Source organism: Pelobates fuscus, chromosome 5 (genome assembly GCF_036172605.1).
Source record: "Pelobates fuscus isolate aPelFus1 chromosome 5, aPelFus1.pri, whole genome shotgun sequence".
Lineage (NCBI taxonomy): Eukaryota > Metazoa > Chordata > Amphibia > Anura > Pelobatidae > Pelobates > Pelobates fuscus.
This window is the reverse complement of record NC_086321.1, coordinates 261,391,521-261,419,251: the sequence shown is the minus strand read 5'-3', so window position 1 is coordinate 261,419,251 and position 27,731 is coordinate 261,391,521. Positions and strand designations below refer to the sequence as shown.

Here is a 27,731-nt window from a genome sequence, read left to right as displayed (position 1 = left end):
AATGGAAAATTGATTTTAATAGAATTTTGTTAACTGATATTTTGCTGAGTTTTAATGTTAAACTTTTTATGTTAGTTCAAAACTGCCAATAGTTATATATATATAATATAATAGTTATATATATATATATATATATATATGCAGATTATCTTGCTAACACCCAGCCTTTACATCAACACCTTTCCTTTGTCTTACCCCATAGAAACCTCGTTCATCCCATTCAGAAAGTTAAATTACTTTAAGTCACTAAAAAGCTTACTGTATTTATAAGTGTTTTATAGAATTCACATGTTCTTACATTCAGGCGTAATACACAATTAAAACAAAACAAAACAAAAGTTACCTGCACACATTCCCACATCCCTATGCACATTTTAATAATGGGAGGTTGTATATATAAAGAATATAATATGAAATGGCTGTATATTAGAGTTAGTCAGAGGTGGTATACATCTCCTTCCTTAGGTGGAGATATTCCTTTCTTTGTAGGAGATATTAAGGGGGTTTTGCGGTTAGGGGTTTTTATATTAGGCTCTGCAGTAGTGGTCATGTGACCAAATTTGCTAGTAGTTTACACCCACAGGGGTGTTTCTGGGAAGCCAGGTGATAGTGGTCATGTGACGGCATGCTTCGGGAGTCATTTTGTGAACTCACGACAATAATAGTGCTTCAGGATGGTCTGTAATAACCGTCCTGTGACCGCATGTGTAGGGAATCAGTAGGAGCATTGACAGAGAATGCTTGTGTATTTGTGTAAAATGCTGATATTTGAATGCAGGTGTCTGCTTGCACATTCCATTCCTTATGGGCCTCTCTGACAGGTGAGGCCCTCACAAGTAGCTAGAGAGGCTTTGGCCAGCTAACAATATGGCAGCGTAATTGGCCTCTCAATGACATGATAATGTTTGTAAAGGCAGAATAAGGGATACCTTATTATTATTTGTTTTAATTTTGGCTAGCTATGCTATTGTAGAGAACTAGGTAGATGAATACACATTCTTTGTGAGCCACTCCTCTGTTATTTTTTGTTTGTTTCAGACTGTACAAAGGTGAAATCGGGTACTGTAGTACATATAGAGGTGATACCTGTAATACCATACTCTCTAAGGATTTATTGGTGTTCTTCAATTCTTCCAATACTGACCCAGAAGAAAGCCAAGAGAAGCTTGCCGAAATGGCCTGGTCTGAGCTGAAATCAGTTAGCTCTCTCTGTCGACCTGCTGCAGAAGCTCTCCTGTGTAATTCCTTTTTTCAAGAATGCAACCCAACTGGAGAAGGGCCAACTCCCAAACTAATATGCAGGTAATTAGTATTTTATTTCTAACATATTGAAAAGTTTGAAACATTTGATTTTAATAACACTGGATTAACAGGCGCTGCATATATTTATGAAATAATCTTTAAGGGACACTATAGTCACTAGAACCACTTCTAGTTAAATGTAATCGTTCTGGTGTGTATAGCCTGTCCATGCAAACTTTTCAGAGAAAAAGTAGTGTGTGCATTACTGCCTACTACCACCTCTAGGTGCCATCACTGAGACAGCTGCTAGAGGTGCTTCCTATTTCAGTCCTGCATTGTGTGCAGGATCTATGTTCAACAGCTCCACTCTCTGCATTGAGATGGTGAATGCTCTCCATTGTATTGATTCAATGCACCTCTATGAGAAGATGCTAATTGGCACAGTGCTACATTTTGCTGCACATGCGCAATTGACACCCAATGATTTCCTATTGTAAAGCATTGGGTTGGCTGAGATAATCAATATTTATAGTAATTCTACGAATGGAATAAAGGTTCAGGGAAGATTCTAAGTTGTTAGGGTGTGGCATTATGTGGACACATGTTTGGGAACGAAGTCAGAAGTGGGAAAAAATAAACTACTAAGGCCTCGATTTAATATTTTTTTCAAATTCCTTCATATTTTGGATACATTTTTAAAATTCTTTTTTTAAAATATAAAATACCAAAAAATATGTTTATATCAATATAGCAAAAAAAAATCTAAATATTGTAAAGTAATAAATAAATCAGGATATTTTCACAATATATAATTATTTGAAAAATGTATCAAAAAAATATTCAGTGATTTGACAATTTTATCCAACCATATTAAAACGGGTAATTATTGAGAAAATAAGTTGAAGGTAGAACAATGTAGTCAGATAGGACAAGATAGGATAATGACAATCCAGTTCACTAATTATTACATTAACAGAGTTGAAAGATAGAGGAGAAGAGAGTTAAAACACACACATAAATAGTGCATTGAAAGTATCAAGGAGCGTCTTGTGATTATGAGGCGAGAAAGAAGAGGATATTTTCCTTTCAAAAGAGAGGGCTGAACTGCAGAAAGAAAACATTAATTTGTAGAGCACAAAATTAGATATTTTGTGGTAATTGATATGTTTTGTGTGGCAAGTTTGAAATTGTTATTACCACAAAGTGTGATTATGGTGAGAGCATGGTTTTTGCATGCTGTTTTCTCTGTGGGTGCGAATAGAGCTTGCCATTAGCAGATTAGGACAGCTAGCACATTGTTTGTTAGGTGTGCTATGTACTTTAAAATGAAACCGTAGGATAAAAAGTTAGTCAATGTTAATTAAAGAGTTAAAAATATGTTAGCGATAGAAACAAGGTTATAAGAGATGATCATAGGGTATTCCACTGCATCATACATTTGAAGTCTTCATAGCTGGGTACGGATGGGATTGTTGGCGCCATTAAGGGTATAAAAGCAATAACACCAGAAATAGCAGATGAGCGGAACTTAAGGATTTTAGGGTTAGCGGATTTGCCAATGGAGATTTTAAAACATCGAGGCTAAGAGAGGTTATGCAGAGGACAGAGTAAAATGTCATGCTAAGAAGTATTGAAAGGAAAGACAAAGATGACTAGAGATATATGGTACATGATGACTAAATATCCAAATATGTTATTGTATATGTAAGTAGAGTAATGCTATTTTAGTAAAATTCCAACACAGTCAATGTAAGTATTTCATAAAGATTTTATCTTTGGGAAATTCTCATTTTTGGTGTTTAGCACCCACTTTAATATTAAGCAAATTTGATTTACAGATACAAGATGGTATCCTTTGTTAGATCTGCATTGATAACTAATATTAGCAGTTGGTGGCCATCTAAATCATTTATGAATAGGATGTTCTGGGCTATCCCTGAGTCCTCTTGTTTTGGAATGATCACAGTTGGCAGTTCCGGCTATGGTTGTCAAAATGCATAGAGTCGCATGTTACAATTATTAGGGGTTAAAATAATGGTCTTGAAGAAGACTTGAAATTTAAATCTTGGCCATTGGGCCAAATAAATGTTCTGTTACCTAAGCTTTCCTTAGACAGTACATTCTCCTTGCTGATGCTGAAACGTCTGTAAAGCATTAACAGAACTATTTAAAATATTGTGAGAAGCCAAAACAAGAATCCTTAGAACTAATATGATAGTTATAGCTTCTATATTTTAATGCTGACAGCTGCTGTTTGACCTTCATGAAATGAGGTGTTGATGTCCGTCAATTGTGCAGTGGGCAGGTTTCCACAGACCACTCACCTAGTTGGTAAATGAGCAATGATATCAGCATGGTTTGGGGAACATGGACATTCTGAGTGCTCGTAATGTGTTTTAGAAACTAACAACAATAATAAGGTGCTGTCTTTCATTTCATGGTGTGCGTGTATGGTGATGTGCTTGTAATTAAAGGTAACTGACAGGCAAATTTTGCTGAATGAATGGATGGATGGATTTATGCATGGATGTACAAACAGACAAAGCTTTAACTGAAGTGGATAATTTAAATAAAAGAAGCTCAGATTTATTTTTGCAAAATGAATCGACAATATGCATTTGGTTTGTAAGGCTTATTGTTAAAATTCATTTTGGATTCATTGCCTTGCATTGTCATAGTACAACATGTTGCATGCACAGTGAAAATTTTGTTTGTGTTTTATTATTATTATTATTATTATTATTATTATTTATACCAAACTTACTATGCAGCACTTTACAATATTATTAAGGTGGACATTTAATAACAAATTACAATTACAAAATGTTACAGGAACAATAGGTTGATGAGTACCCTGCTCAAATGAGCTCACAATCTAGAGGAGGCAGAGCCGGTGCAAGGATTTTTGCCGCCCTAGGCAAAAGAAAAATTTGCCGCCCCCCCAGTGACATCACAATGCCCCACCCATATGATCTGCCGTATGAACTAACGCCAGTGCCACACACTGTGTTTACATTAAAAAGCCTGCAGGGACAGGCTACAGACACTGGAACCACTTAATTAAGCTGCAGTGGTTCTGAGGACTAAAGTGTCCCTTTAATGTGAGGATAATTAGAGATTCGTGTCACTAATAATATACTAGATTGCCTACTTACAACCAGATGAAGATGGTGATGGGCTCTAGCTGCAGTCTGGCTCCACTGGTCTGGTGTAGAACTGGATCTCTGGAGGCTGTTTGTAACTGCGGTCACAAAATTCAATGTTCTGGGAGAACAGGAAGCAGCTCCATTTTTTGAGGCCCCTTACACAGCTCAAGGTCTGGGCCCCAGGGCCTGACGGTGAGTATGCCCATAAGGCCCACCCATAAGTCCACCTATATGTTCCACCCATTAAATTCTCTCACAGGGAGTGTAGTGTGTAGGGCATGTGTTATGTGTTATTGTAGAGGATCTAATGTGTGTGCTTATGGAATGTAGTGTATAGGCATACCAGTTTGTGTAGGTGATGCAGTGTGTTTGTGTGTAGTGGAAGCAGTGTGTGTTTGTGGTTGTCTGTAAGGGATCCATTGTTTGAATCTGTGTTTGTATGCATAAGGAATGCAAGGTGTGTGTCTGTAAGTGTGTGCATTGAGTGTGTGTAAGAAATGCATTGTTTCTGTGTGTATGTAAGAGAAGCAGTGTGTGTGTGTGTGTTTGCATGTGTGTGTAAGGGATGCATTGTGTGTTTTTGTGTATGTATAGGGATGCATTGTGTGTGTGCGTGTAGTGTGAAAGAGCTCTCCCTTCTGTCCCTTAGAGCTCTCCCCTGCCCCTTGGTGGTCTCTCCTCTCCCCCCACCCTCCCCTGGGGGTCTCTTTTCACACCCACCCACCCTCCCTGTGTTTTCCTCACCTCCTCTTCTCCTCATCTCCACTTCTCCTCACTCCCTCTCCTGTGTTCTTCTCACCTGCCCCCGTGTCTTCTCACCTCCCCCCGTGTTCTCCTCACCTCCCCTTCTCCTCACCCCTCTCTCCCTGTGTTCTTCTCACTCCCCCCTCCCTGTGTTCTTCTCACCTCCCCCTCTCCTCACCCCCCTCTGTGTTCTTCTCACTCCCCCTCCCTGTGTTCTTCTCACCTCCCCCTCTCCTCACCCCCCTACCTGTGTTCTTCTTACTCCCCCCACGTGTTCTTCTTACTCCCCCCACGTGTTCTTCTTACTCCCCCCTCCCCTCTTCTTCTTACCCCCCTTTCTTCATACTCCCCCTCCCCCTTTCTTCTTATTCCCCCCTCCCCTCTTCTTCTTACTCCCCCCTCTACTTGCCTTCTTCTTACTCCCCCTCCCCTCTTTCTTCATACCCCCCCTCCCCTCTTCTTCTTATTCCCCCCTCCACTTGTCTTCTTCTTACTCCCCCTCCCCCTTTTTTCTTACTCCCCCACTTTCTTCTTACTCCCCCCTTTCTTCTTACCCCCCTCCGCTCTTCTTCTTACTCCCCCCTCCACTTGTCTTCTTCTTACTCCCCCTCCCCTCTTTCTTCTTACTCCCCCCTCCCCTCTTATTCTTATTCCCCCCTCCACTTGTCTTCTTCTTACTCCCCCTCCCCCTTTCTTCTTACTCCCCCCCTTTCTTCTTACTCCCCCTCCCCTCTTCTTCTTACTCCCCCCTCCCCTCTTCTTCTTACTCCCCCCACCCCTCTTCTTCTTACTCCCCCCTCCACTTGTCTTCTTCTTACTCCCCCTCCCCTCTTTCTTCTTACTCCCCCCTCCCCTCTTCTTCTTACTCCCCCCTCCACTTGTCTTCTTCTTACTCCCCATCCCCCTTTCTTCTTACTCCCCCCACCCTTCTTCTTACTCCCCCCACCCCTCTTCTTACTCCCCCTCCCTCTTCTTCTTACCCCCTCCCCTCGTTCTTCTTACCCCCCCAGTTCTTCTTACCCCTCCTCCCCTCCCCCAGTTCTCCTTACCCTCCCCCTCCCCAGTTCTCCTCCTAACCTCACCTCCCCTGTAGCGTGGCCGAGCTCCTCTCCGGTCCGCTGTACAGGAGCTTGTGTTTCCTGTACCCGGCCGGACTGACAGGAAGTGCACACTCAGTGCAGGAAGTGCACAATTAGTGTGCACTTCCTTTCAGTCCGGCCGGGTCGCGGACCAGAGAGGAGCTCGGCCATGCTACAGGGGAGGTGAGGCAGTGTGGCAGTCGCCTGAGCGCTCACTATAGAGTGCTCAGGTGGCTGAAACATTTAAAGGGCCGGCAATGGGGGCGCAGGGTGCCCCCTCCTATATGGCGCCCTAGGCGGCTGCCTAGTTCGCCTTATAGGAAGCGCCGGCCCTGCGAGGAGGTAGGGTATAAAAACACAATAGGAAAGGCATTGAAGAGTATTGCAACAAAGCAACAAGGTGGGAACGTAGCAGAACTGGAAGGTGACAGAGGAGTGCTGCCTTTTAAGAGAGAGCAAGAGACAGATTGGTGAAATAGAAGTTACTCTGGGAGGCCATGAGCTTTTCTGAAGAGGTGGGTTTTGAGAGACTTCTTAAATATTTGAAGACTAGGGAAGAGTCTGATGGGGCAAGCAGGCTATCCATGGAAAGCAGCTGCCTGCGAGAAGTCTTGCAAGCCCGAGTTAGTAGTAAGGGTGCGAGCAGCAGACAGGAGAAGGTCACCGGCAGAGCAGATAGACCGAGAAGGGGCATAACAACAAGCTAGTGAAGAAATCTAACAGGGGCTAGAGTTGTTTAGAGCTTTATAGATAATATGTAGTACATATAGAATAGGGATCCAGCTTGTATCACTAAAACACAAATAAAAAATACAACATAGCGTACTATTGTTGCAGCCTTATTGATTGCCCAATGGTTCAAGGTTACACTCACAGATTTGTTGTATATACTGAGCCTTCAGGTTGCCACCCCTGTGAATAGGGGGGTATATCCTGCTGTTTGTAGCAACGCCAATCTGGAGACCAAGAAGATTGGCGGTACTACAAACAGCAGGATATACCCCCTTATCCACAAGGGTGGCAACCTGAAGGCTCATTATATACAACAAATCTGTGAGTGTAACCTTGAACCATTGGGCAATTAATAAGGCTGCAACAATATTACGCTATGTTGTATTTTTTATTTGTGTTTTAGTGATACAAGCTGGATCCCTATTCTATATGTACTACATAATATTCCATATATAGTTACCAATTTGGGAGGTAACTTGAGGGAAGCAAGTATCCAAAGTTAGGTTTATTTTTTATTCCACGGGTGATCTGGTGGAAGCTATACTGCTTTATAGATAATAGTTAGTATTTTGAATTGACTCCTACAGGATACAGGAAGCCAATGTAAGAATTGACAGAGGGGCGAGGTGTGAGAGGAGCAACAGGAAAGAAATATTAGCCTGGCAGCAGCATTCATTACAAACTATAGCAAGGCAGTATGGCTTCTTGGGAGACAAATTAGGAGAGAATTACAGTGACCAATGCAAGAAATTAGTAGAGCATGAACAGGCTCCTTAGCAGCATCTTGCATAAGTAAGGTGCGGATGCAAGTAATGTTTTTACAGTGGAATTGGCGGGATGTGGACGCAGACTGGACATGAGGTGAGACGAGGATCAAAGATAACACCAAGACAGTGAGCTTGCAAGGATGGACTGATGCAGGTATTATCAACTTGCAGGGATAGTGAAAGAAGAGGATCAGTATTATAATGAGGAAAATAAAAAGCTTAGTTTTAGCGATACGGAGCTTCAAAAAGAAGGAGGGCGTCAAAGCAGAGATGGAAAAAAGGCAAGTGTTGACACGTTGTAGGAGAGTAGGGAGACATCAGGAGAGGAGAGATATATATGCATACAAATGGTAGCAGAATCCCAAGGAATGTAAATGGTTGCCAAGAGAGTCCACAAACTGGGTCATTCATTTCTTTAAAATAATATTACAATCAAAACATATATTTTAAAACACATTGGGATTTTCATGGCCCTCAATAATTAAACGCAATTCATGTTATCCCCATGCTATGTGTGATGAATAGTTGTGTTTAAATTATGAGTAAGTAAATAACCATATGCCTCCCATCCCATTTATTTGTCAGTGAGACAGTTAGAGAGGGATGTAAAATGCTTGGAATGCATAGTTTCAAGTCGTGTTAACACAATCCTAAATTGCAATCTAAATGCAATAAAACCTATATTACTGCATCTAACTTCTGCATTTAAAGGAATACTATATTGTAAGGAATACAAACATATATTCCTGACACTATAGTTCCTGTGTGCCTATTTAGGTCCCTGGCACCCCTGTCAGAGCAGTGAAAAGGTGATTTTACTTATCTTTTCTCTCATGCTGTACAGGTTTTGCAGAAGCTGGACCCGCCTCGCACCACCTCCATGGCTGATATCATCAAAGGAAAACATTGGGAAACTATTGTGCATGTGCATCTCTATGGGGAACATGCAGCGCCACCTTGCAGAGCGTGGAGAAACATAATGCCAGTGCTGCACACTGTCACTGACACAGGAAGCACTTCTGGTGTCCGTCTGAGTGACTGCCACTAGAGATGTCCCTAGGCACCAAAAAAAACACTTCCTTTTTTCTCTGAAAAGGCAGCATTTTCATTGAAAAGCCAACAGAGACAGGCTATAGTCACCACAATCACTACATTAAGCTGTAGTTGTTCTGGTGTCTATAGTGTCCCTTTAACTACTAAACACATTAGTAGAAAAGTAATTAAAAGTTCAAAAGTTATAACAACACCAAAATCATCAAAATTACAGGAGCCCTCCATTGGTTTTCATAGTGTAGTCCTTTTATAAACCTCACTCCCTTTTGGAGTATATGCAATGGAACAGAAAAATTGATTCGGAGGCAGATAAATGAATACTAAGCCATAAATTCAGAATTCTTGGACTACGATAGAGTACACAATACATGCCAGGCAATAACCTTACACAGATAACCTTACGTTTAAGATTTATTCCATTTAGACTCAATACATTATACAGCATTTACTTAACCAAGGCCAGTGCAATTACTATTTTACTTCAGCTCATTAAATGTGTATCTGGAAAAATACAGCTCTAAGTTACATTATACACTTGTGTAAACATTGGCATATTCCTTTAGAATTGATCTTTATTCCAGCTGTGCTATGTCTCACATTTAATTTTACTTGTGTTCTGGTTATGAGTCCCCTATATCAAGTCAACAACATTCTTTTCTTACTTTAGGACTGTACTTCACCTCATGGGGGATTTTGGTGAATGTCAGTATGACCTTAGTAGAGCGTGAGGAAACTTTGCATTTGCTGTAGAGAGCAGCAATATATTTTTATTGAGAGCACATTTTCTTTTTCTAAACAATTTCCTGTTTGGATCTACATTTTGCAAAGTCAGAAAAAAAAAAAAGATTTCAAATTTTCATAATATTTTATAGAGCATAATATTTTATAGAGAGAATAGGATTAGAAGGTATTTTCTTAAATAATGTCATATTCTGTAAAACATCCAGCACAGGTCAAAAGTAAAAATTGAAGTAAAAAGTCACATAGTTACTTGTTTTAATGCTACTAAATCAAGCAATATTCTGGAAAATGAAAATCTGTGTTAAAGATTCTTCAAAGCTGTACATTAAGGTTTCAATTTAATATTTTTGGAAATTTTCTTTTAAATGATTTAATATTTTTGGATATTTTTTTTATTTGTAATAAAATAATTTGAAGAATATTTAAACTTTGCGAATATATATATTTGAAAAAAATAATAATTTAAAGGTTTATCCAAAAATATTAAATCATTTCCAAAGCTTGTCCAAAAAAATAAAATGTATGTGTAATTAATATAATATAATATAACTATCATTATGTGGTTAAGACAGGACTTTTAGTACTTGGCAGTACTTACTGGGACTTGCAATGTCACCTGCAGTTGGTATCTCACCCTAGTCTCCTTACCAGGGGGGTTAGCTGGCAGCCTGCAGAGAAGGCATACCTTATCAGCAAATCTTTCTTGCAACAGCGTATTCTCGCCTCCAGTATGATAAACTGAGCATTCAGTTATTCTTGTTTGTTTAGTTTGTCCCGGGTGTGATAAATGTCACCCGTGGGTGGTAATAATTATTAAATGTGCAGTTTGTTCTGCACTAGATTAGCCGGGTGTATAGGAGTTGGATCTGTTTCCTAAATTGTCACTTAAAAACAAATGACAGATATCTGAGAGTGAAACGTGTTTGAAACTAATCGGAAGAAAAAAGCTTGATATTCCTTGTAAATCATGTAGAGGTTGTATAACCTGGAAGAAAATAGGAAAATGGGAGTATAGAGAATGTAAAACTGCTTTCATGAGCTTGTTTGTTATTATTACTGTTATTATTTGTAAAGATCCAACGTATTCTGTATCACCCTACAAATGGTAAATAATATATACAAGTAATTGCAACAAAACAAGTTTAGAAAATGGGAAAGTGGTATGATGAGAAAGGCATTGAGAGTCCTCAAATGAGCTAACAGCTTAAATTATGTAAAATGTAAAAAATGCAAATAGGATGTTCATTTAAGTGTTTGTAATATAAAAGTAGGCAAGGGGGGGCGGAGCCAGCTGCCTAACTGAATGGACGCATCCTGCGGGAGCTCCGGCTACACAGAAAACCAAAAGAGGCAAAAAACCTGATTAAGACCTGAAAATCCTACCCAAAGACGGGCTAAAGCTTGCAGCTACGATGGGGCGCAAATCGAAACAATACCAGGCAGATAAGCCCTTGATGACCGCCGATATCGGCGATCTCCTTTGGAGGCCCCAGAGCTCCATGAGGCCTGACATGGCACCTCTCACGGATGGGCCATCATGCTCATCCAGTGAAACTTCCCTCACCGATCTGAGAGATCTGGAATCACCGGCACGAAGTAAACGGGCTGACAAACTTTCTGACTGACAACCGGGGGCGCCAGTGACAGAAAACACTCTAAAGGCCCTCCTGGATGAACTACGCCGCAACATAGCTACTGACATCTCTACATTCAGGGATGAAATCAGAGGTGTCTCGGCCCGCCTCCATAACACAGAGGTGACTATGGCAGGCCACGAGACAAGACTCACAGCACTGGAACGGGAACTCTCCGCGCTGAGGTGCGAGCAAGCAAAGATACAACACTGCATGGCCGCAGCAGAAGACTGGAGGCGGTGGAAGAATACCTGACACAATTACCACGGCGGAAATACCTCACCTAATCCGGAGGCTCCTGACCCAATTATTCTCAGCCAAACAAGCCAAACTGATGACACTAGATGGCTGCTACAGACTCCCAGCACCACCTGCAAGTGCTACTGGAGTGCATAGGGATGTCAATAGTCAAAATGAATGATTACATCATTAACTGTAACAAAATGGTCTATGTAACATGTGTTACTTTGGTATATTAGTTATAATCTGCATTACATGCCCTAAGAAAGATCCAGAGAATTAGGGCAATTCAACAGGTGTATACATAACCTATGTTTGAAGTGTTTATTAACATAGTGGGGGGGAGAACTAGTCTTTCCATTGGAGCATCCAAGGTTATTGTGTCGAGTGATAAAGTCAAAGGGCCCTTGGGGATAATTAGCTCAACCTATTTAACATCCCTCATTCAGGGCTCGGGTCTCCCATCCCACATGGGTATTGACAAGTAAGCATAATTTATGGCCCTGTGTGTGTGTGTCTGATAACCCCTTTACAGTTTGTATTCTGATTGGTGTAAATAATTGTAACATTTCCTTTGAGTGATGTGGTCTTTAAGATAAGCTTGGAGCTCCAAAATAAAGTGAGTCAACAAGTTGCCAACAAGAAACATGTTGCCTTGTCTCTTTTTGAGGTCTTTGAATATAATAAGTGTTATTTGTGCTGATCCACTAAAGAACCACATTCATTGAAGCGTATTTTAAGTGGAACAAGCTAGTTAGCATACTCTGTAACAGTCAGAACATACAGCCACAGCATATCCTGGGTTGCCGATGAGTCCGCTACCAAGCAAATGTAACATTGGGGTTCAGTTGAGCAGTTAACGATGCATGTTAGACAAAGAAACCCACAGACGATAGCAGGTCTGAACTGCCTGACACCATGGCCATATTGTCATAATAACACATAATTTTAAAAGCACATATTCATTCACAGACACACATTCATTAAACATAAATATCAGTATTCATTCAGGGTTCTTGACTAAAGAGAGAATTGTTGGAAAATTAAAGTGAATGCTGGTTGTTGGGGATGGTAATAAAACCAGTGTAAAACAGAGTCTGTTTCTTAGGCATGAACATTTCTCTGTAAATGTTCCTACATACAGGGTAATTACCATAAAGGATACCGCACTCTTCTGGATCCCAGGATGCAACCCGAGCTGTGGTTGGCCAATCATCACAATGTAATTTGTAAAAAATAAATAATGGTCCAGGCAATCAAGGTAAATCCAGTGAGCAGGTTTATTGAAGCTGATGAAAAGCAACATTTCGGCACACAAGAGGGTCTTTGTCAAGCACTGTCAAAGGTCCTGTTGTGGGACGAAAATTTACTTTTCATCTGCTCCAATAAACCTGCTCATTGGATTTACCTTTAGTGCCTGGACCATCATTTGTTTTTTGCAACCTACATACAAGGTATACCATAGCGATGGAAGTTACAGGGATATATGATTGCGTATCTTGAAACTCCTGCAGCCGCCATCTATACTTGCCTTCAAGCTAAAAGTTGTCAGCCCTGACCTGTTTACAGCATTGGCAAAGCGTATAAACATTAAAAAAAACTATATAGAATCTGAAAGTCATTTTAAAACGAGCTAGAACAAATTAGCAGATATGTCGTGCCAAAATTGACAGTTCCATGTACAATGTAAATGTAGACAATGAGGGAAATTTCTTAAAGTGGATGAATCTCCAACAGAATATGCCTCCTGTTCCATTGGTTTACATGGTGTTTGTCCCACTTTTAGTATTTTAGAACACGTTTTAGTCTTTTTAACTAAAGACTTCGATAAATATCTCCTTTTGTGTTAAAAAATGTATCGTTATAAGCGTGATAGAGCTCGCAACACTTCAAATTAAACACGAATCAAAATATCAATGTAACCCTTATAGATATTTTTCTGACAGTCATTTATTGATCTACATTAATTAGGATTACAAAGAGCAATTATGTTAGGGCTTTCCATGGAATTTTGTATTGATAGCCTACATTAAACATAAAAATGAATTGGATTTTTATGACTGTTTGCTTTCATTACATAATGTTTTCCAGGGAACATTGTCTTGCAGTTAAAGATCTCTACTGTTTTAAAGAGTGGCTATCAGCAGAAGAAAATCCACACAGAGCCATCTATAAAGATGGATTGATGTTATTGGCGCTTCCTGATTGTGAAAAACTGCCTAGCATTCATAACAGCCCTAAGGTCTGCACCCGAATTCCATATTTTGGTAAGACAATGTATTATCATAATTCCAAAAGATCAATCATATTGACTCACAATGATTAATTTGACATATTAAGGAACACTATAGTCACCTAAATTACTTTAGCTAAATAATGCAGTTTTAGTGTATATATCATTCCCCTGCAATTTCACTGCTCAATTCACAGTCATTTAGGAGTTAAATCACTTTGTTTCTGTTTGTGCAGCCCTAGCCACACCTCCCCTGGCTATGATTGACAGAGCCTGCATGAAAAAAAAATGGTTTCACTTTCAAACAGATGTAATTTACCTTAAATAATTGTATCTCAATCTCTAAATTGAACTTTAATTACATACAGGAGACTCTTGCAGGGTCTAGCAAGCTATTAACATAGCAGGGGATAAGAAAATCTAAATTAAACAGAACGTGCAATAAAGAAAGCCTAAATAGGGCTCTCTTTATAGGAAGTGTTTATGGAAGGCTGTGCAAGTCACATGCAGGGAGGTGTGACTAGGGTTCATAAACAAAGGGATTTAACTCCTAAATGGCAGAGGATTGAGCAGTGAAGCTGCAGGGGCATGATCTATACACCAGAACTGCTTCATTAAGCTAAAGTTGTTCAGGTGACTATGGTGTCCCTTTATATACTAACATCAAATTTTGGCTACAATTATGATGGTAAGATACTCTGTGTGATATATCAAACAAATCGTTCCAGGCTCTGTGCTAGCCTTTAGACGTCAGATGGGAAATATTATGCACTCTAATGCATTCAGTAAATAGAAGTATATAATAACTAACTCGGACGCTTTTACTCACTGTAGTGCAAGATCTTGTTTCAATCTTTAGTGCATATCTCTCATTCATTCTTATTATTATTTTGTACTGTATTGTACTGTATTAGAGTGGACCTGTCATTTATATGGAAGATTTATCAAAGTGTACTGAAAATTGACTTTAGTCTCTAATCAGTTTGTAATAATCAAATTGCTCTAGAAAAACATCTATAAAAGTGTCACCTAGTGCCTAAATGCCACCATATTACGTAAGATTATCCATTTAAGAAGAGGCCAAAAACTTTAGAGTGAAAGAATTGTACTGCTATTGCATCTATGAAAAAAATGGTGTACATTCGAAAATGACAATCAGGGTGCAAACAAAGCAAAAGATAAAAAAACATCTGAAAGATTTAATAAATTGCATTGAAATAAAGTACTGAAAAAAATGCCAAAAGATGCCAAAAAAAAAAAAAAAAGCAAAAAGCTTTCTGTGACACTTTGATAAATCTCCCCCTTATTATTTCTCCACTCTTGTCTTTATTCTGGTTCTGTGCACTGATGACTGGCAGGTGCAAAAGGCAGAGCATATAACAATGAGTGACAGGGAGCCAAGATGGGCACACTCAGTTCCACGCTAGTGGAAGTAGATTTCTATATAGAATTATATTTTTTAGACCTCACAAACACACTTTTAACATTTTTAAAGGAACACTTTAATTTAAAAAAATGCAGAATTTGTTGTTTCTTTTTTATTATATATTAATAAAAAAAGCTCTTGAACTTGTCTTTATTCCAGCACCTGAAAATACTTTTTACTGCATGACTTTACCCAATTAGATATTTCTCACAGAGGAGTATTGAGGATGCACTGTGCATGCACATCTTTTGCTGCCATCAGTCAATCAAATGTTTCTCTATAAAAAGCACTGGATACACAGTGTATAGCAGCAACACACATTGTCTGTTGATGCCCAACAACTAATGCAAGATTGTAGGTGCAACATCTATGCAGAAAAGGTGCAGAAAAGCACAGTAGTAACCAGAAATGAATGCTTTAGATTTGTTTTTGTTTTTTTTAAATATGATTTAACTTTTTCATGCAGTCCTTTTCATGCAAGGATCTTAAATCCAGAATGCCTCTGCATTAATATTATAAAATCTCTCAATACCTAGTATTCCACATACCAGAACTTCATCCACATCATCTTGTCATGCACCCTTTCATGAAATAAAAATGAAAATCTAGATACTTGGACTCACTGGATTTATGTTTACATACAATAAATGGTATGTTCGAAGGATCATGAGATGAACGGTCCAAATATCTTTTAGCTATATGGAAGGCCTTCTGAGCTCCTATATAACAGTTCAAATTTGTAACGTATTAAAATGATTAAAATAAAAAAAACGTTATTTTCTTATGTGGGTCTACAGTACATACTTTGTCCACATAATGCTAAAATAAAAACAAAAACAAATGGATCAAGAACACAACAGCAATAAACTGTGTCCTTCTGGTTCAAATTACAATATATGAGAAAACTCAATTTAAGGTGGTATTGTGTATTTGCCTATTGTTGTTTGTAAATGCATGTTTTGTATTGACATGGCCATATTGGGTTTAGGTATGACATGAAACTTGTATTTACTTTTGATTTCTAATTTGTTCTGTCTTTATTTTCAGAGTTAAATAAAGACGATATAACAAGTAAGTGCATCACATATTTCTCAGTATTACAATATATATATATTTTTTTTAAACTAACCTGCAATGGTTTATGTTCCATCATACATAAGGGACACCAAGCACCCATTCTCTAAGCTTAAAGGACCACTATAGTGCCAGGAAAACATACTTGTTTTCCTGGCACTATAGTGCCCTGAGGGTGCCCCCACCCTCAGGGTCCCCCTCCCGCCGGGCTCTAGGGGGTGGAAGGGGTTAAACTTACCTCTTTCTCCAGCGCCGGGCGGGGAGCTCTCCTCCTCCTCTCCACCTCCTCTCCTCCTCCTCGGCTGAATGCACATGCGCGGCAAGAGCCGCGCGCGCATTCAGTCAGTCTCATAGGAAAGCATTCACAATGCTTTTCTATGGATGCTGGCGTCTTTTCACTGTGATTTTCACAGTGAGAAGCACGCAAGCGCCTCTAGCGGCTGTCAATGAGACAGCCACTAGAGGCTGGATTGACCCTAATATAAACTTAGCAGTTTCTATGAAACTGCTATGTTTATAGAAAAAAGGGTTAACCCTAGCTGGACCTGGCACCCAGACCACTTCATTAAGCTGAAGTGGTCTGGGTGCCTATAGTGGTCCTTTAAAAATATGATTGTAGTGGGTTTGGATGCTTTTGCATTATGTAACAACATTCCATATAAATTTGCTTTTCAAGCCTGTGAATACTTCATGACGCATAATGTAATGTATCATTAAAGTAACACTATAGTGTCAGGAATACAAGCATGTATTCCTGACACTATAGGTCTAAAAGTGCACCCTTGCTCCGCTTTCTTGGCTGAGATCATCAAGTTTGATGATCTCAGCCAATCCAATGCATTCCTATAGGAAAGCATTGAGAGGCAAGTGGGCATGTGTGGCAAAATGCCAAGCTGCGCCAATCAGCATGTCCTCATAGAGACACATTGCATCAATGCACCTCTATGAAGAACGCTCAGCGCCTCCATGCAGTATGTGGAGACGATGAAAGTCAATTCTGCACAATCACTGAATGACGGCCACTAGAAATGCTACTAGCAAGTAATGTAAACAATTGTTCATTCAATCTAAAATCTTTTAAGAGATCTGTGGCAATATACCTCAATACAGAATGCTCCTGTTATGGTTAAATATATTTATTACTTGTTATGTATTAAATGTATATATGTGTGTGTATATATGTGTGTGTATATATGTGTATATATATATATATATATATATATATATATATATACATACATATATATATATATATATATATATATATATATATATTATTTGAATACTGTATTTTTGTAATATTGTATCCTTTTGTTACAATACAATGTTTTGTGGACCCAGGACATACTTGAAAACGAGAGAAATCCTAGTAAAATATTTTATGAATAAATAAATATTAAGTTGATAGTTCTGGTGACTTTAGTGTCCCTTTAAAGGCAATTTAGTAGAGATCTCCTGCACTTTGTCCTCACCCATAACTTTTTTTATTTTTGATGGCCAATTTTGGTCTTGATTTAATATTTTTGCATATGCTTATATATATATAAACAATCTAAATATATTTTTTTCAATATTAAGTTATTTGCAAAGCTTATCTAAAAATATAAAATCAAAGCCTTTATTTGCAAACTAAAGGCACAGACAGCTATGTGGCCTAGTTGTGACCCTATTTATGCCAATTTATTTTTGAACACATCCTAATCATACAAATGTATGATATATACATGTTTTATATTTTAGGGGCAATTTTGTATACTGCATTTTTTTTCAAATGACAGAAAATTATATGAATTCATATAGCGAATCTATGATACGATATGTTACATAATGACCCTAGCAACAAAAGTATCAATACAGCTGCCAGGCATACCCTGGAGTTACCAACAAAGAAGCCTGAAGGAAAGTGAATACAGGGCACAGTTTACTAAACGATTCTCTGGGCCTGATAAAAAAACCCCAAAAAAAAAACAGTGATGATAACCAAAGAGAAAACTCTGTAATATTTAGTATAAATGAACATAAAATGTTAGCAGTAGGTGTGTTTGATAATATAGCTGTTTTACAAAATATTTGTAATGTGCCTTCGTTGGTACCTGTGCCTTACAGAAAGCAAAATTTAACTGATCTTAAAGCAGCAAAGATTAATAAGAGATCTATGTCTGTGCCATATATATACCACTGTCTCAAACTTCCAATTGGTAAAATGTAACATAATACTGTGTGCCTGATATTCTCTGACAGTTCTAGAGTCTGCCATATGTGGTGACACTGTGTATAGCACCTCTGGTAGTTTGGTACTTACTGATAGTGCTGCATCTCAGGCTGTGTTTTCCTGAACAGACTACACACCCTGCCTTCACAGTGCTAGATTGAACAAAGCTTGTATATATTCAGTAGTGGTGTGGTGTACCTACCACGGTCACAGGGGTTACTGCTGCAACCAGGCCCATCACTCCAGGGGGCCCGGCCTCAGTGGCAGCCCCTGCGGTCATGGGTGCAAGCATATGTTCAGCCTGGGTCCGTAGTTGGCGAGTTACCAGCAGAGTTACCGCTGTGCTGCACCCCTCCTGCCGCTATATGTAGCATGGTCGAGGCGCTCTGACAGGATGTGCTCACTGGAGGGGAGGGGGAGAGACACATGGAGGGGCTGGGGGAGAGAGAATGCAACATGGATGGTCTATGGGAGAGGGACTGAGACACATGGAGGGGCTGAAGGGGCATGGGACACATGTAGGGGCTTAGTGAAGGAGGAAATAAGACATAAATGGGCTATGGGGGGAGTAAATGAAACACATGGAGAGACTTTGAGGGGAAATGAGACACATGGAGGGGCTGGGGGGGAATGAGATACATGAAGGGGCTGGGGGGAAATGAGACACATGGAGGGTCTGGGGGGGTGAGATGGTTAGGGGGGTGTGAAGAATTAGACACAGACAATTAGGCCTTGGGCACTTTTTGTACCGGGGCCTGGTGGTTTCTAGTTATGCCTCCGGTATTCAGATTAGTATTGTATATACTTTATCAGTGATGTCCCGAACTGTTCGCTGGCGAATAGTTCCTGGCGAACATCGCTTGTTCGTGTTCGCCACGGATGGCGAACACATGCGCTGTTCGGTCCGCCCCCTATTTCGTCATCATTGAGTAAACTTTGACCCTGTACCTCACAGTCAGCAGACACATTCCAGCCAATCAGCAGCAGACCCTCCCTCCCAGACCCTCCCACCTCCTGGACAGCATCCATTTTACATTCATTGTGAAGCTGCATTCTTAGTGAGAGTAGGGACAGTGTAGCTGCTGCTGATTTGATAGGGAAATTGATAGCTAGGCTAGTGTATTCAGTGTCCTTAAGCAGGCCAGGAAGGTGTGTGGCCATTTCAGGCATTCCTACATGGCCATGGCGCACTTTTCCGATATCCAGCGGCGAAACAACATGCCAGTGAGGCGCTTGATTTGCGACAGCCCGACACGTTGGAATTCAACACTCCTAATGTTCGACGGCCTGCTCCAACAAGAAAAAGCTGTTAACGAGTATTTGTATGACCGGGGTGCTAGGACAGCCTCTGCGGGGCTGGGAATTTTTTTGCCACGTTACTGGACGCTCATGCGCAATGCCTGTAGGCTCATGTGTCCTTTTGAGGAGATGACAAACCTAGTCAGTCGCACTGAAGGCACCATCAACGACATCATACCATTTGTTTTCTTCCTGGAGCGTGCCCTGCGAAGAGTGCTGGATCAGGCTGTAGATGAGCGTGAAGAGGAAGAGTTGTGGTCACCATCACCACCAGAAACAGCCTTATCAGCATCGTTTGCTGGACCTGCGGCAACGCTGGAAGAGGATTGTGAGGAAGATGAGTCAGAGGAGGAATGTGGCTTTGAGGAGGAGGAAGACCAACCACAGCAGGCATCCCAGGGTGCTCGTTGTCACCTATCTGGTACCCGTGGTGTTGTACGTGGCTGGGGGGAAGAACATACCTTCAGAGAGATCACTGAGGACGAGGAACAGGACATGAGTGGCTCGGCATCCAACCTTGTGCAAATGGGGTCTTTCATGCTTTCCTGCCTGTTGAGGAACCCTCGTATAAAAAGACTGAAGGAGAACGACCTGTACTGGGTGTCCACGCTACTAGACCCCCGGTATAAGCAGAAAGTGCCTGAAATGTTACCGAATTACGGCAAGTCGGAAAGGATGCAGCAGTTCCAAAATCAATTCAAAAGTATGCTTTACACAGTGTATAAGGGTGATGTCACAGCACAACGGAATCTAACAGGGGAAGAGGTGAAAGTAATCCTCCTCCTCCCACGACCACGCCGGCAAGGACAGGACGCTTTACAGACGTGTTGTTGATGGAGGACATGCGGAGCTTTTTAAGTCCTACGCATCGCCACAGCCCTTCGGGGTCCACCCTCAGAGAACGACTCGACCGACAGGTAGCAGACCACCTCGCCTTAACTGCAGATATCGACACTCTGAGGAGCGATGAACCCCTTCACTACTGGGTGTGCAGGCTTGACCTGTGGCCTGAGCTATCCCAATTTGCGATAGAACTTCTGGCCTGCCCCGCTTCAAGTGTCCTGTCAGAAAGGACCTTCAGTGCAGCACGAGGTATTGTCACTGAGAAGAGAAGTCGCCTAGGTCAAAAAAGTCTAGATTACCTCACCTTTATTAAGATGAATGAGGGATGGATCCCGAAGGGACTGACAGTAGGCGATACAGTCGACTAAAAAAGGCCTGATGAGGGGGACTACTTAACACACCACTCCTATCTGGTGGCACATTAGATTGCGCGCGCAGTGCCCCAAATTTGAAGTAGGAGGACCGACCAAGCATCTTTTTACATCTCCCGCTTCCTAAAATCAATGCCTTATATACACGTCCCTTGATAGGGGACGTAACAGGGATTAAACTGATAAGAATAGTACTATTCTTAACACACCACTCCTATCTGGTGGCACATTAGATTGCACGCGCAGTGCCCCAAATTTGAAGTAGGAGGACCGACCAAGCATCTTTTTCCATCTCTCGCTTCCTAAAATCGATGCCTTATATCCACGTCCCCTGATAGGGGACGTAACAGGGATTAAACTGATAGGAATAGTACTACTTAACACACCACTCCTATCTGGTGGCACATTAGATTGCAAGCGCAGTGCCCCAAATTTGAAGTAGGAGGACCGACCAAGCATCTTTTTCCATCTCTTGCTTCCTAAAATCGATGCCTTATATCCACGTCCCCTGATAGGGGACGTAACAGGGATTAAACTGATAGGAATAGTACTACTTAACACACCACTCCTATCTGGTGGCACATTAGATTGCAAGCGCAGTGCCCCAAATTTGAAGTAGGAGGACCGACCAAGCATCTTTTTCCATCTCCCGCTTCCTAAAATCGATGCCTTATATACACGTCCCCTGATAGGGGACGTAACAGGGATTAAACTGATAGGAATAGTACTACTTAACACACCACTCCTATCTGGTGGCACATTAGATTGGACGCGCAGTGCCCCAAATTTGAAGTAGGAGGACCAACCAAGCATCTTTTTCCATCTTCCGCTTCCTGGGTGGAGGAAGAGAGACCTTCAATGACATCAGTGAGGACAAGGAACGGGACATGGCTAGCTTGGTATCCAACTTTGTGCAAATGGGGAGTTTGCGGTTGCGCAAATGGACTGTTTGCGTTTGTTTGCGGTGCGTTAAACGGGGAGTTTGGTCTGTCACTGTGAAGCGGGCGTAACCCTTACACTACCTGATCGATACAACATCATACCTGATGTTTTAAAGCACGTTATTAGAAACAATTTAGGAATGTTAGGTGATTTATGCCCTTTATGGATTAAAACCAGACTCTGCATCAACTATGTAATTTTCCATGGATCCCCCTCCGGCATGCCACAGTCCAGGTGTTAGTCCCCTTGAAACAACTTTTCCATCACTATTGTGGCAGAAAGAGTCCCTGTGGGTTTTAAAATTCGCCTGCCCATTGAAGTCTATGGCGGTTCGCCCGTTCGCGAACATTTGTGGAAGTTCGCGTTCGCCGTTCGCGAACCGAAAATTTTATGTTTGCGACATCACTATACTTTATTTCACTTTGTTCTTTCACTCTTTTGTAAATTTTCTTTCATATCTTATATGGAGTGTCTCAGTTTATTTATTAGTTTTTTTCTATTATCCTTTTAAAGTAAAAAGTTAACTCCTTACTGCCTTATACTAGTTGGTCAGGGCCTCTCTGTTCTGCTCCTATTTTGTTTGTAGGCGATTCATTTTTTATAGTTAAACTACTTCAGTTTAGATTCCTGGTTTGCACCTGATAAACTAAAAATGTACTAAATGACATCTGTCATGCCCAAAACTACATTTGCTCCTTAAAAATGTAATCGGATTTCATGAGACCTTCAAGAGAGCAAAAGAGACCTTCCACAAGTAGTTCTTCTGCTGTCCACTGCTGGTACTGGCTAGGGAGTATAGGAATGGATGCCACTGCATTCAGATGCGGGCATGCTGGCAACGAAGACAGCATGTCGGTGCCATGCAGGAGGTTTGCCAGGTAAATCATTGAAGAGATTGGGCAGAGTACAGACGGATCGCAGATGGGTGTTACAGAAGTGTAACACAGACCTCTGTAATAATATTATGGCAAAAGAGTTGTGTGTTAGATAAGTGGTGACAGGTTACACCATTAAGTAAATTTGTAAATCTATCAAGTGGCTATGAAAAACGGTTAAGTTCATTCTAGATGGCATCCAAATCAACACAATCATATGTGTCTGTGTACATTTTATATATTGTTATATTGTTTATATTATACATTTATTTTTTTCCAGAAACATGTTATAAAGGCAATGGAAGACATTACCAAGGAAATGTTAATACTACAATTTCTGGTATTCATTGTCAAAAATGGATTCAACAGGTAATACATATTTATTACACTATTCCACACCTTTGTTGTTAAATAGATATAATGATGCACGATACTCCCTGTATGTGTAGCAAGTCAGTTTAGAGTATGCATGATTCAAGAGTTGAACGTTTATTTAACCCCTTAAGGACACATGACATGTGTGACATGTCATGTTTCCCTTTTATTCCAGAAGTTTGGTCCTTAAGGGGTTAAACCTCTCTTCCACCCTTAGAGATCAGTTTAAATTGTTATAATCTGTTCAAATCAACAGTGGATGTTTTCATAACAATGCTTGTAAAGTTAATCCAAGTAAAGGTGTAGTTCAAAGGCCATGATTATTTTTCTGTACACACTTTTGTTTTATTTGGTTGAATCAGAAAACATAATTAAGTAAAAACATAATTAAGTCTTGAGATGCTGGACTGAGATATAAACAAACCTGTGTAATAGTTTTTTTGTTTGTTTTTTTAGTGAAACAATTAGATAATGTGCAGCTGCATGTGTACTGCTAATTATTGTGTGAGAAACTGGGTAATTTTTTATTTGCACTGATGATACACATGCTTACCAATTCCATTAGACTATTTATAGCGGAATGGATGCTCTAGCTACACTTTTATTCCCTTTTGTTTGGCTCTCCTTACACCCCACTGTTCGTTTACCGAACCAACTATGTGTGGGTTAACAGATTCCTGTTGTATTTTGGTCACCCTGTGCCCATTATTGGTGCAGGGTATGTTGAATGTATTGCTTGTCTGTGCCTCTCCCCCTTCCCTTTTTTCTTGTCCTATTGTTTCCTCATTCAAAGCTTTGTCCCAGAGACACTGCTAGACCAGTTTAAACTAACTGCTTTGTCCCTCCTCAATCTACCATCAGATCCTTGCTATTGTCAGACCCCATTGTATGTAAATGAGGCCATTGGGGGGCTTAAAATGTGTGTGCTATGTCTAGTAAAGTCAGTTGACTACCAGAACTATGTTTTGTCTGGTTAATGGGGGAATGGATGTATGTGTGTTTTACTGGTTCCAGAGTGGCTGAAGGAAGGAATTAGGGGACGTAACTAGTCGGGTTACCCGTGGTCCGCTACACTATTAAAGGTAATTTGTTTACCTTGGTATAATATTTGTAGGAAAAGATAGACAGGCAGGCAGACTCTGCAATTTTACAAGAGGCATGAGACTTTTACAGGAGACATGCTCTTAACACCCTAAAACACTTCATCAGCCACATTTATTCCAGACTCCCAATAAGCTTATTGTGCTTTTCAGTCTCCACTTATTCTCCTTGTCCAAGTGCTTGCTCTATTTCATCACCATTTATTATTTGCACCAACATAGTTATCATTTTTAATTTTTACTTTTCTTCCTTCACATTATTATTTTAGCTTAACAGCTCAGGTTTGATATTACAGGCACTAGGTGAGGAGCCCATTACATCAACTAATATAGAAATATGTGCATATCTGTTCTTCCTGGTATCAATTATTTTACAGTTGTTATGATATATTTCTGTTATCAATATGTCAGGTTGTGGTCATTCCTAAACAATCTTTATTGTTTTGTGGTAGCTGCCCCATCTACACAGACGCTTACCTGAGGTTTTCCCAGAGCTGCCTCGGTCTGAAAATTATTGCAGAAACCCTGGAGGAGAAAGTGAGCGCCCCTGGTGTTATACAATGGATCCGAATGTACGATGGGAATACTGCAACATAGCATCGTGCGGGACAAGTAATATTTTATTTTCCTATTATCACACAATTACTTATTGCATTTTTATTGTAAGTCTAACATGTGTCCTGCTGCAGAATGTGGCCCAAAATAACTTTGAATTTAAATAACATAAACACAAGCTTTAACCCCTTAACGACGAGTGACGGACGAGGTCCGTCACTCAGGGGAATGCGTTAATGACGAGTGACGGACCTCGTCCGTCACCCGTTAAAATTAACCCCAGATCGCCGCAATCGCGGCGATCGTGGGGTTAATGGTGCTCCGGTCTGCCTCTGCATTAGAGGCAGACCGGGAGCACCGGATCGGGCTGTCCCAGTACATGTGCCCGCTCTGACAGCATGTCTGAGCGGGCACATGTGCTATGTATACTCACCTCCACCTCCCTGCACTTCCGGGTTCAGTGTGAAGTGCATGGAGACGGATCAGTGTTGATCCTGCCCCCTGGTGACAAAAAAATAAAGTAAAATTAAAATCCCACCCCCCTTTACCCCCCCTTTACCCATTTTAATAAAAAATTAACCCCTTCCCTGCCAATTGATCACTGACTACAGTGATCAATTGGCAGGGATTACATTTTACTATGATCTGATTTTTTTTTAACCCCTGAGGGTTAATTATTATTTTTTTTAACGCTCAGGGGTTAAATTTATTTTATTAATTAATTTAAATATTTTAAAATTATAAATTTAGCTAGCTGGGGAGGGTGGAAGTTAGTGGGGAATTGGGGGATTTAGTATTAGGCTAACTAGGGGTTATCGTTAAAAAAAGTTTAAAAATAAGCTTTAAAAAGTTAAAAAATTAAGTTCAAAAAAAGTTTTAATAACGTTTAAGTAAAAAATAAAAAAAAATAAACCCTTTACCCAGTCCAAATAAAAATTAACCCCTTCCCTGCCAGTCGATCACTGCCTACAGTGATCAAAATACAGATCACAGTATTATACTGTGATCTAATTTTTTTTTTAACCCCTGACGATTAACTTTTATTTATTTTTTAACCCTCAGGGGTTAAATTTATTTAATTAACTAATTTAAATATTGTATAATTAAATATTTTGCTAGGTGGGGTGGGTGGGAGTTATGGGAAAATGGGGAATTTACTGTTAGTGCTGCTTACTGCTAGTTAGGGGTTAACGTAAAAAAAAGCTTAGAAAAATTTTAAATCTGTAAAAAAAAGTTTTACGAAAGTTTAGGAAACTTTAAAAAAATGAATAATCAAAACAAAAGTTTAAAAAATAGTTTTAAAAAGTAAAAAAAGTTTTAAAAAGTAAAAAAATACATTTAATAACGCTCATTACCACTAGACCTGGTACAAGCTAGCGGAAAAATGATCCCACGCTAAGGTTCAAAATATGCCTTTTGAAATACCCTGGGATGTCTTATTTAAGAAATGGTATGGCTTTATGGGGTATTTGGTTTATATAGCCTGGTAAAATACTCTAAAATGGGACATGGGCACAGCGTAAAAATTTTAAGTTTGAAAAAAAAATGGAATGGCTGTGTCCCAAATGTGCCCCTCCGATGTCCACATATACCTGGCAAAGGTACATACGGGGGTATTTTTGTACTCAGCAGACATAGCTGAGCAACATATGAAGTATTATACAGTGGTAGTACACATAAGGTTTGCAAAATATACTGTGCAAACTCACTTTGTGTGTCAAAAAGGCAGAAAAAACGCTTATTACCACTACACCTGGTACAAGCTAGCGGAAAATTGATCCCACGCCAAGGTTCAAAATATGCCTTTTGAAATACCCTGGGATGTCTTCTTTAAGAAATGGTATGGCTTTATGGGGTATTTGGATTATATAGCCTGGTAAAATACTCTAAAATGGGACATGGGCACAGCGTAAAAATTTAAAGTTTGAAAAAAAAATTGAATGGCTGTGTCCCAAATGTGCCCCTCCGATGTCCACATATACCTGGAAAAGGTACATACGGGGGTATTTTTGTACTCAGCAGACATAGCTGAGCAACATATGAAGTATTATACAGTGGTAGTACACATATGGTTTGCAAAATATACTGTGCAAACTCACTTTGTGTGTCAAAAAGGCAGAAAAAAACGCTTATTACCACTACACCTGGTACACGCTAGCGGAAAAATAATCCCACGCTAAGGTTCAAAATATGCCTTTTGAAATACCCTGGGTTGTCTACTTTAAGAAATGGTAGGCCTTTGTGGGGTAGTTTGAATTTAAAACCTGCGAAGATGCTTGGAAATTGCACATAGGCCCGGGGTCAAAATTCAAAGTTCGGTAAAAACTGATATGGCTTGGTCTCCTATATGGCACTGTAGCTTCACAAAATAGTGCCATAGACATACAATGGGGGTGTCCTTTTACTCAGAAGACTTAGCTGAGCATAATTTGGGGGGTTTGAACTTAGTGGCACACATGAAATATACAAAATGCCCAGCAAAAATGCAATCCGTATGTAAAAAATGCACAAAATTATTTTTTACCACATACTTTGGCATGTAATGGTAAAAAAATGGGGGCATGTTAAGGCACAATATGCACCTTATAAGATACCCTGGAGTGTCTACTTTTACAAATGGTAGGCCTTTGTGGGGTGTTTTTGAACAGTCAAACTGTTATAATACCCCAAATGGAAGCATAGGCTCATTAAATCCGTCTCTCAAAATTCTACTGTGAATACTGAAAAGGACAGGTCTCCTGTATGGCACTGTAGCTTCACGAAATAGTGCCATAGACATACAATGGGGGTGTCCTTTTACTCAGAAGACTTAGCTGAGCATAATTTGGGGGGATTGAACTTAGTGGCACATATGAAATATACAAAATGCCCAGCAAAAATGCAATCCGTATGTAAAAAATGCACAAAATTATTTTTTACCCCATACTTTGGCATGTAATGGTAAAAAAATGGGGGCATGTTAAGGCACAATATGCACCTTATGAGATACCCTGGAGTGTCTACTTTTACAAATGGTAGGCCTTTGTGGTTTTTTTTTGAACAGTCAAA

General features: G+C 40.0%; 1 protein-coding gene across 1 annotated transcript in view; it reads left to right on the top strand.

Annotated features, from left to right (window-relative positions):
* Nucleotides 1-27,731, top strand: part of MUSK (muscle associated receptor tyrosine kinase) — a 200,114-nt gene that overhangs the window by 142,915 nt on the left and 29,468 nt on the right. The window contains exons 9-13 of the mRNA XM_063455267.1: nt 1,039-1,302; nt 13,470-13,645; nt 16,085-16,108; nt 22,934-23,022; nt 24,581-24,740. Coding sequence (XP_063311337.1) covers nt 1,039-1,302; nt 13,470-13,645; nt 16,085-16,108; nt 22,934-23,022; nt 24,581-24,740 — 713 coding nt within the window. The remainder of the gene's footprint in view (nt 1-1,038; nt 1,303-13,469; nt 13,646-16,084; nt 16,109-22,933; nt 23,023-24,580; nt 24,741-27,731) is intronic.